This window comes from Struthio camelus, chromosome 2 (genome assembly GCF_040807025.1).
Source record: "Struthio camelus isolate bStrCam1 chromosome 2, bStrCam1.hap1, whole genome shotgun sequence".
In the NCBI taxonomy this organism is placed as follows: Eukaryota; Metazoa; Chordata; class Aves; order Struthioniformes; family Struthionidae; genus Struthio; species Struthio camelus.
The window spans coordinates 118,950,460-118,961,441 of NC_090943.1; the positions used below are offsets into that span (position 1 = coordinate 118,950,460).

The 10,982-nt window shown below is 34.6% G+C and overlaps 1 protein-coding gene across 5 annotated transcripts in view; it reads left to right on the plus strand.

The window, feature by feature from the left end:
• Positions 1 to 10,982, plus strand: part of LPIN2 (lipin 2) — a 49,894-nt gene that overhangs the window by 34,278 nt on the left and 4,634 nt on the right. For 3 of the 5 annotated variants that reach the window (XM_068932289.1, XM_068932288.1, XM_009667094.2), the window contains 11 exons: positions 1,186 to 1,373; positions 2,601 to 2,694; positions 3,056 to 3,125; positions 3,239 to 3,328; positions 4,096 to 4,178; positions 5,277 to 5,421; positions 6,290 to 6,438; positions 6,913 to 6,999; positions 8,850 to 9,002; positions 9,999 to 10,113; positions 10,805 to 10,908. In XM_068932289.1, the coding sequence (XP_068788390.1) occupies positions 1,186 to 1,373; positions 2,601 to 2,694; positions 3,056 to 3,125; positions 3,239 to 3,328; positions 4,096 to 4,178; positions 5,277 to 5,421; positions 6,290 to 6,438; positions 6,913 to 6,999; positions 8,850 to 9,002; positions 9,999 to 10,113; positions 10,805 to 10,908 (1,278 nt within the window). The remainder of the gene's footprint in view (positions 1 to 1,185; positions 1,374 to 2,600; positions 2,695 to 3,055; positions 3,126 to 3,238; positions 3,329 to 4,095; positions 4,179 to 5,276; positions 5,422 to 6,289; positions 6,439 to 6,912; positions 7,000 to 8,849; positions 9,003 to 9,998; positions 10,114 to 10,804; positions 10,909 to 10,982) is intronic. The other 2 variants (XR_011139146.1, XR_011139145.1) reach the window with 1 other exon arrangement.

The following is a 10,982-nucleotide window of genomic DNA, read 5'->3' on the forward strand; positions in this document are numbered from 1 at the left end:
GAATAATCGGTATTGATTTTGTCAAAAGCTGTTTCTGATTTGGCAAGAAATATATTACAATATCACACGGGAGGTCATTACTGAGAAATTTCTGTCTTTGTGGAACCCATATGTTCTGGAAAAATAGAGGGGAAAATTTAAATTATGTAGTCCTTCTGTTAAATTATATAATTCTTCTTTTTTACCATATTGCTAGCTCTAGGTAAGCATGCATCCGTGTGTGTTTTTTTTTTTTTTTACATGCCATGCACATCACTTTCAACTCGTTAGGTTTTTGACATCAAAACAGGCAAACAAAAAAGTCCTCAAGATCTTCATACAAGGCAACCAAATCTCAGTTTTCACTTCTATTTTTTTTTTAAATAAAATTAAAGCATTTTATGTTCGAAAATACTCTCCAGAAGAACAACTGTCTAGGAAGATTCTTGTTAAAAATACAGCTTGATTAAAAAGGGAATGTCTGAATTCTATTGGCTTATGTTAAAACTAAAATTGTAAACTTTTCAGCCTATCTGGGTTGGAAGGGGAACTGATAGCAACAAAGCAAATTAAATATATGTATATAAAAACTTATTTTATTCTCTCACTGAGCTTAATGCTATAAACTGATGATATTTATTGACTAAACTAACAAATTTCTTACTAGTTACATTATTCAGGATCAAATAAATAATTGTAATCTTAAATAAAAATACCGTGTTGTCATCTAAAAGGCCACCTATCTTTTGCACTGTACTTTTTCTAAATATACTGTGTTCTAAAAACATCAAGCAATGTCCTCTTTCCTTCCATTCTTATTCTACAACTCTCCAATTAAGACTGAGGAGCATGGTATTGTTGTGGGACAATAGAATGTAGAGGGTCTTTTCTTCATTTAAATCAGATTTTGTTGCAGGCAAGAGTAATGTAGTTATTTCCTAATTTAGATGAATGTTAGGAGAAGAAGAATTGGAAACTTTCAATCTTCCAGTACTATGAAAGGTTTGAATTTTTTTTATTTATTTATCTTTCAGTGTGGTTTTTTTTCTCCCTCCCCTGAAGTTGTAAAATCATGTAGCACTTGAAAGAAAGCCACTATTAAGATGATTTTTGAGTAATTCGTTGTACACTGTGTTCTTTAAATAAAATGTATGCATCTATTCACGAGTGAGATATGTATGGAAAATATGGACCTTTTTTCTTTAGTGATTCTGACCCAGGCTTCAGGCATTGGACAGAGTCAGATACGCTTTCTGGTTCCCAGTCACCACAATCCGTAGGAAGTGCTGCTGCTGATAGTGGCACAGAGTGCATGTCTGATTCTGCTATGGACTTGCCTGATGTCACACTGTCGCTCTGTGGAGGTCTCAATGAAAATGGAGAGATTTCTAAAGGTATGTAAAAAGACTACCCATAAATGGTAATAAAGCTCAGACAAATGAGGTGATTAAATACTCTTGAGTTCCATCTAATGAAGATTTGGCTTATAATTATGCTCATGGTGAGAAAAGAGAATTAGGAAACTTTGATTTTTCTGTATCTGCCAGGTAGAATAGAATTGCTTATACTGTAAAATTCATGAGTATTTGCAAAGCAGAGAGATTGTGGAATCTAGCTTTAAATTAGTCAAAAGAACTAAAGTCTTAAAGCTTTTTATCTCTTTTTTTTGTACTACATATTGTGTATCTGATCAATCACACTTGTTTCTGGCTGCTGTTGCTTCCTTTGCCCTATATAAGTCTTTATACCTGATATTTTATCTAATTTCTTAATTTTTATTGTTTTAAGCAATTAGAGTAAAAAACACAATTCTTAGACACTTATCTCCTGCTCTTCTTCTCCCATCCCAAATATTTGTTACCCCACAGCTTTCTTACCAGTTGATTCTTCCTTCCTAATGCTCCTATTTATTTTAATACAGAAGCTGGCTGTGTGCATCTTTGGAGCAGCTTCTAGGAGTGCATGATTTTCATGAACATGTACTGCAACATTTTTAGTACTATTTTTCATCTAGTCTCTAATGTATCAAATGAAATGTAAATGTTTTTATTAAAGAACGCCCAGAACAGGTTTCGTTGTAACTTGGTAGTATGATTGGACTTGATTTTAAAAAGTAAGTTCATACGTCATACATGCGTGGGACTTGCACTAAATCATGTTATTCTGCAAATTTCTGTAGTCACTAATCATGAAAATGCTATTAGTAAAGGGTACTTAAAAACAAAAAAACAAAACTATCAACATCTCCCCCCTGCCCCTTCATTTTAGTGTAGCATGTAGACCGCTTACTTGCTGTAATAATTTTTAAAGAAAACTTGCTTAGACAAGCATAGCTCTCTGTGCAGCCTGAGCACTAAATTAATTCCTATATCCTTCCAATTCCTTATGGCTCATTACTGTGATTGTTGAAGTGAATAAGTGGTATGAGGCTCTCCTTGTTACAAAGGAGGCAATTGTGAGATAACAGGTAGGCCATGTTAGCATATCTTAACTAGTGTTGCAAGATCAGCAAAGACTCTGAAATGCTAGCAGGCATTTTCCTTGATACAAAGTAATCAGACTTCTTGGGGGCGGGGGGCATTATTATTTTTAATTAATAAAAAAAAATGCCTCTATTGCAGAAAAATTCATGGAACATATTATTACTTATCATGAATTTGCTGAAAACCCAGGACTCATAGACAACCCTAATCTGGTAATAAGGATTTATAACAGGTAAATTCTCTACGTAATGGAATTATTTTATAGATTTCCTTTAAAATCTACTCTTTAAAGAGAATGCATTTCTCAGCTATCATTGTGATTTGTGGTTTTGATGGATCAGCTTTTTAATCTTACAAGGATAATTTTTGAACTGAAGATTTACATTAAATTTAGCTTTGACTGAAGCAAGATTTTGCAGCAGTTACCACTGAAGTGCAATAGTGTATATTAAAATAACTGCTTGCAGCACACTTTAATATTAGTTGTTGGCATCTAATAGACATGTTTTTATCAAGAAAGGGCGTTTTGCACACTATTTATTTACATCTGTTCAGATTTTGTAATGTTTCATCAATAACATGTTTTATAACAGGTATTATAACTGGGCATTGGCTGCTCCAATGATTCTGAGTTTGCAGGTGTTTCAGAAAAGTTTGCCCAAGGTAAATACATATATGTATACTTTTTTGAACATTTTGCATGTAATAACACATGATTCTGTCTTTATTTTCCACACAAATTAAAAACATACCTAAATTAAACTAAATATTTTCAGGCTACAGTCGAGTCTTGGGTCAAAGAAAAAATGCCAAAGAAGTCTGGAAGGTGGTGGTTCTGGCGCAAGAGAGAGAGTATGACTAAACAGGTAATTGAAAGCTACTTTGATTTTTGGTTCACTTGGCCATTAAAAGATGAACAAATTTTAATTTGAGTTTGAAGTGCCTCAGAATGCTTGTCATATAGCCTTTTGTACTTTTTGCCAGTTGGAAGTTACTCAGTGTTGTAGTTAGCTACTTCTATATATTTAAAGTCTCTCATACCACTCTTTATTCACTGATGTCACTGGGTGCTTCAGCAAAATTTATTCCATTTAGCTGTTGCACGATATTCTTAACATCCTTTTTTCCAACTCTTAAGTGTTGTCAGAGCTGCTCTTCAATCACCGCAGTATGTTTTAAGAAAATATACAAAAATAGAAAAGTAGGTGCTGTACAATAGATGTTATGCTGAGATACCCCGTTTGAGATTGAACTTAATCTAAAGCTTGAGTATGCATTTATGAAATTTACTAAAAAACAAATAACCCTGTGTAGAACATGACAGCTAAAATTTATACGGTCAGAGGTGTTAGGCCGACAGCCCCCTTAATGCTAAGTTCATCATCCTAAACTAGCAGTGCTTAACATCTGGCCTGCAGAGTTCTGTTTCCTGGAATAATGAAAAGCTTTAAAGGATCATTTCTTCCTAAGGATCCTTTTAGTAAATCATTTACAGAATAAGCAATTCTGAGCACTTAATTTAGTTTATGTGCTATATTAATAGCTATTTGCTTATGTATGAACTTTGAATTTCCTTGGATCAGTTCAAGATTCTTAAAATGTCAATATGTTCTTTATTATCATGTTGTTTTAGATACCAGAGGCAAAGGAGGGGAAATCTGAGACGCAAAGAGCTAATGAGCTGCCAGCAACTATAAAAGAGCAAGTTAATAGTAGGTGTGTTCCTGTCTGAAGACTTTATTTTGTGGACTGAATACTGTCTTTTTTTTTTTTTTTTTTTTTTTAAATGAAGAATCAAGTAGGAATTTACTGTGGGAAGAAACATTTTCCTCTGAGCTATTGAACAGAAACCAGATGTTTGGCAAACAATTCAGCAAAAAAAGTGGTAGTAAACAGTGCAGGAACTGCAAGTATACTACAATTATTTTCTAAATCTTATTGTGTTTACTTCTTAAATCTTAACCTAACTGACAGAGCAATAAAGACATATATGGTAATGTTTAGCAATGAACCACTACTCTGTAATTTATTTAACATAGTGGGACTGTTTCTGAGCTATTGTTTGTCATTCTCTTTTTTTGTAAAATCCTAATATTGTTTGAATAACTTAAACCATCTGCCATTTTTTGTAACATGAAATAATTGAAACAATAAAATAGCTTTAATGACAGTGCATGAGTTGCCCAAGATTGTAGTTGGAAGCTAGAAGTATCTACCACAAATCTTAGTTTAAATAATTCACTGTACATATTCATATTCTCCCATGATTTTACAAAGATATTTGTGAGTCTTGTCAATGCCTTAAAGATTTAAGAAATTGAATATATTGTGATTGGTTACTTCAGAGAAATTAAATGCTACTTTAATCATGACATCTCTAATTAGCAGAGAAGTAAGTCTGTGATAACCTTGGAAGGTGAGCTGCTCCACTAACTTATCAGCCCACAGTTCAAATTACATAGTAACTGTAGCAGCTTTTTTTTTTTTTAAAGCAAAGCATTATTGCTTGTTCTGTATCCCTCTTCATCTGCAGTATACCTAATTCATCAGCAAAGTGTTTGTGACCACTTGACATTGTGTCTAATAAATCCATCATGTGTGGAGATGGTTAGCGTATGCATAGTAATATCTAGAGCTCCACCGACAGTAGTATGATCTTTATCTGGGCATTCACTAGACCATGGACTTCATTAATCTGTACCATCAGGCTAATGTTGAATCCTTTACATAAGCAGAAATTAATCTTGCATAAGAATATATGAATCTTTAACCATTTAATACTGCTTACATTTATTCTGATTGATGTCATGTTAGACCTACAGAAGATGATTCTTCTAGTGATGAAGCATCACAAGAATTGAAAGAATCCCTGAAAATAGATTCTATCCCAGCAGAGCATCCATCCCATGGGAACATTACATCTTATAAGAAGTCACTCAGACTATCTTCAGACCAAATAGTAAGTGGCATGCCTTCCTTGTACATAGAATGCTTCAAAATACTATTCCTTGTTTAATTCTAAAGGTTGGACTTTTTCTTCTTTAAGCTAAGTGTAAACATATTTCGCAAAGTTGAAAGTGATTTAGCAGTTATGTTTTTTGGCACTGGAATAAATGAATGGGGTGTACCTAAAGCATTCTCATTTTCTGATTGTAGTGTGGGCAGTTGCAAGGAACTTTGGGTTTTTTTTTTTCCTGTTTATTTTTGCTTTTAAGAATCATAATTCTGTATTTGGATGAAAAATATAATTTCTTACAAATTTCTGTAATTAAACTTCTATGTCAAGATGGTGTCAAAAAATGACATTGTAGCCTTCTGTAATTTGGATATCCTAATAAAGTACATTGGAATTGCTGTGCAGTTTGTTCATTTCAGTCCAACTTGCAAATTAGTTCTGCAGCAGCCTAAATGCATTATCTCCATCATCAAGGAAAAATTTTGAGAAACCGCCCACCCAGTGGAAAATACTATTGCATGCTTGGTTTGTGTACACATAGACCAAAAGGAACTCCCACTTTGCTAATACTGTAAGTCTGCTTTAGTAATAAGAGTTAAAGTAGCAGAGTCAAGCACCTTTTATTACTACGTTATTAGTCAGTGTTGCTTTGAGCAGACATAGGAGTTAGGGAAGGATATGTGTACCGAGACTACAAAACAGATCTTACTACCAAAGCTGTGCTAGTGTTAAACCATGGTTCACTTTTTGACCAGTTAATCAAGGCAGATGAGGAAGAACATTTGAGCCATTTTCTGTAGCTCTTCTATAATTCCAAAAATTCTATAGTGAAGGCGATTTATATTTTTAATCATTTTGATTTATTCTAAAGGCACAGTTGAAGCTCAGAGATGGCCCTAATGATGTCGTATTTAGTATCACAACTCAGTATCAAGGGACTTGTCGGTGTGCAGGAACAATATATCTCTGGAACTGGAATGACAAAATCATCATATCGGACATCGATGGAACGATAACCAAGCAAGTATCGTTGTTATTTTTTCCCTCTCTTCATATTTGATATTTCATCTTGCTTTATTGGTATTATTCTGCTTTTCAAAAAAGTGTAAAGAAACTTGATTTAAGAAAAATACTAAAGAATGTTTATTAAAAGTTCTGAAAAAACACTGCTTTGATTTCAATTTGTACTTCTTTTTATAGCACGCTAGAAAGAGCGTTTTAAAAGAATAATGCAATATATTAATGTTTACCATACAACCATTTGCCTTTCAGTGAGACTTCTAGGTTTAGCAGCTAAAGGTTAACTTGGAAACTGACTTGTACTATATGACCCTGCTAATTACTCAGTCTGGACTAGTTACTAATTCTCTGTTAAAACACTTAAGACCTTCTGCAATAGTATTTCTGTAAATATTCATTGTAAATTGTATGTTTATTAATAGTTGTTTTAAAACTTGTATCCTTAATTTCAGCTATCTCTGATTTTGCTTTTAGGTCTGATGCTTTAGGGCAGATCCTCCCACAGCTTGGCAAGGACTGGACTCATCAGGGCATTGCAAAACTCTATCATTCTATAAATGAGTATGTATCTAACCTATGAAGCAGCTAGGGTTTGGGGGGAATTTGGGAATTAATGGGTGGGTAACTGGATTGTTGTTAATAATTATTTAGTCTATTACAATTCATCAGTCTAAATGATGGCAAATGAGCTGCTTCTGTCATTCACAAACAAAGCTAAATTGTTTCCTGAGAGGTATGCTCTTACAAAAATAGGAGGCACCACTTTTAATAGTCCCTTTCTCAGACATTTGGTTCTGCACTGAGTTTTTAAAAATTGTGCATAATACTGTTGTGATTGCAAAAGAAAACTGTAGTAAGACCTTTTTCAAGTAGCCATGGATATGTTTATTGCCAACAATTCAGGTTGATCATAAAGCCTTTTAGAAATATGGTACAATCTGCATTCAGACCTAAACTGTGTCCTCCGAATACATAGATATTTTGTATTTTAATATATTAGCTACCAAACCTAAGTGAGAACTTCTTAGGATACAATTTCACATTCTGAAGCAAGCCTAATTAATGACCTGCCACAAAGGGAAGGTTGGTGGCTTGACTCCATCTTCCTGTTACTTTGTGCTACTTTGGCCATGACAAGCTGATACAATTCAGTAAAACAGTAGAAAGTAACTCAGCAAAACAGCAGTTTCCTCTTCCCCAGTCTGGCTTAGTCAATTGAACATGCCTGCCTTGTGATCTGCTAAGTAAAGAATCAGCAGAGGCAGGCCATGTAAACTAGAAAAGGGGAGGAAGGAGAGGAAGAAAGACAACCCCATTTCAGCAGTGGTGAACTGCGTGTTTGGTTCAAAAGTGTTGTGAACCATACCCTTATAAATGTTATGTTCATCTAAGAGGTAATTATAACATTAATGTCTTGGTAATTTAGTCTAGAATAAATATATATATTTTTTCCTCATCCTTCAGATTTAGTCCTTTGTTTAGCAGCCTTTTTTTTCTGAAAATGTATTGATACCAGAAATAGTACTTGTTGCTGAGGACCACAAAGGTGATCAACTGTTTAAGTACTTAGTGATCCACTTACAATAATGAAATCTTATTTTTGATTTGATGCTTAGAAGCCTGCCTTTCCCTCAAAATATTTGGGCTCTTGCAATCTTTCATTTACTTTAGCTCTGATTCAGAGGGCCCAGTTCTGGTCTGTGGCCCTTTGCTGTCAATGGGAGATAACCTGAACTTTGTTCTGTAGTCAGTGCATAAAAGGGTAGTCTTGGAATTATTCGCCAAATTGAATCTGGTCTTTGAAAATGCACATAAACTTTCAAACCTTTTGTGTACATATAAGCTGTGTACAACCTTGTATAACAGATGAAGCTACAAAGTCTGCAGGAGTATTTTTAGGGACTTGATGAATGCTCATTGTTTAGCTTCATTCAGTATGAACTGCAAAACCTGAAAAGCACCAACCAGGACAGGAGATTTGGCATCTGATATTGTGCGTGATGAATATAATTTAAAAATTGCTCTCCTCTACCGTTGGGCTGAAAGAAGCTGGTTAAAACGAATGTGGCATTTGTTTAAAATCAAAAAAGGAATAAATACCTGCCTTTCAAGTCATTTAGAATCACTGGTTTTGCACAATCTAGTCCATCAAACTGTATAATCTTAGTACTATCATCTTTGTTCTTCTTCTTCCTGCTTATTGTTTCTCAGACTTCATTCCAAATCATGTATTTAAACTGTTATATGCCTTTCAGATTGGGAACCGTTGCCTTTTTCTATATGTTTGTGCAGCTCACCACAATAAGTCATTATCTAAACGAGTGCATCTGGACATTGCTAGAACAGATTATTTTTCTTGGCAAAGACTATCTTCAGCAGGAATGTGAACTGAGTTGAAAATTCTTTTCTAGAAATGGCTACAAGTTTCTGTATTGCTCTGCTCGTGCCATTGGAATGGCAGATATGACCAGAGGGTACCTACACTGGGTGAATGACAAAGGAACGATTCTCCCTAGAGGCCCACTCATGTTGTCCCCCAGCAGTTTGTTTTCTGCCTTTCATAGGTAAGCATGTGGGATTTCCTACCCTCCAAGATAAGGTCAGAACAAAGAAAGAAGCAGTTTAAAATGTTTTTGGGATGCCAAATTAAAACATTATACCTGTAACCGAACGTTCTGCTCTGTGCTAGACTTGCTATTGAGACTTGATATCCGTTTGGGAATCATTTATAAGCTATTGTTTCTTCTGGATTTCATGTGTAGTATGCTTTTGTTTATATAGGCATGTTAAAAGTGGCTACAAAATACAAAATAAAAGTCACAGGGTAGCTCTTTGTCTATTTTCATCATTCCTCCACACCCTGACTAGCTGCTGTTTAGATTCTGTGTATTTCAATAAATTTGTTTCTTTTCAAGTATAGCTGTAAGGATCGTAGTGCAGTGCTACCACACAAGATGGTGGTAGAGAAGGGGGAAGCTGGGAAATACTGAATGATCTTGGATTATTACAGAGCAATATGGAATTTAGTTATGGTTTGACACAATTGATTTTTTTTTTTTGAACCAGCAACGGTCTGCCTGTTCTTAATGGGAAAAGCTAGTAGTGTTAAAGTCTGTATTAGGGAGGTTGTTCACTTATTTTTAATAAAATAAAAACTAACTGATTCATGGCTAGTGATGACATCAGCTTCCATTATGATCGTTAATAATCCTGCAGGCTTTTAGCTGAGGCAGAGTTGCAGCAAGCTAATAGGTACTCCATTCAGTCATCATCTTTTGATTCAGATGGTCATCCACAATAAAGCAGTTCATAAACTGCATTCATGAACTTGGAATTTAGTTAGCCAGTTTATTCACCTATTTTTTACTATGAATGTTGGAAAGCAGAAAACATTTCATTGGCTCTTGTATGATCCCTGTAAAACTATTTGCCAATGTCTATATAACTAGCAATTCTAGGAACAGGAAGCAATAAGAGTACAGATACTAGATAAACAGGGAAAGGAGGACACCCTGTATCAAATTGTGATTTAGAATATGACTGTTCAAATTTTATTTTAGGGAAGTAATAGAAAAGAAGCCTGAAAAGTTCAAAATCGAATGTTTGAATGATATCAAGAATTTGTTTGCTCCTAGTAAACAGCCTTTCTATGCTGCTTTTGGAAACAGGCCCAATGTAAGTCTGTTCCTTTCTAATTGAAGGGTTAAAATGCATGAAATACTTGGGAAGCAAAAGAAATAAGATTTTCTTTTTATGTCTGTTTAAATTTGAATATAGAAATGGGACATTGGTGCTTTTCTGGGTTTAGCCATGAAAGCCTATATACAGATACCTTAAGTAAAAGCTAATACAATTGCTTATGTGAGAAAGGTTGCAAAGATGTATTGATATTCTCAAGATTTTATTCAATATGTGACACCTTTCCATGTTCTCTTTCAGCCTATTTGACAGCATTATAACCTAAGGTTATTTATTCAATGTTTATGAGACATTTTTTTGTATCGTACAGTTCCTGTAGTTTCTTTGCAGCTCAGTGCTATTGTAATTGAGCAAGTGAGAGGGGATATTCCTAAGAGGAGTATTGTCACAAGGAGTAGTATTGTGTGGTATAGATTTTGTGCCTGTTTGTGGTACTGAGCCTGGGAACAAGACTCAAGGGATGTGATGGGGGGGGAGGGGGGCAGGAGGAAGAGGGAGGATAGAATATTTGTTTTTGTTTTTGAGGGACAGTTTTGCTGCATATACTTGGATCGACTTTTATATCAATTTTCTCATTCCTTCAAGAAATTGTTGTACCACATCCAATAAGGGAACGTCAAAGCAGAGTAATGATTTTCTTCTATGCTTTTGTTCATGCTTTTTGCAGGATGTGTATGCTTACATGCAAGTAGGAGTTCCAGACTGTAGAATATTTACTGTGAACCCAAAGGGTGAACTGATCCAGGAGCGGACTAAGGGAAACAAATCCTCGTAAGATCATTTTTATTATTTTGATTAGAAAAAATATATAGGTGTGAGATTAGAAAAAAAAATTTCAATTGGGA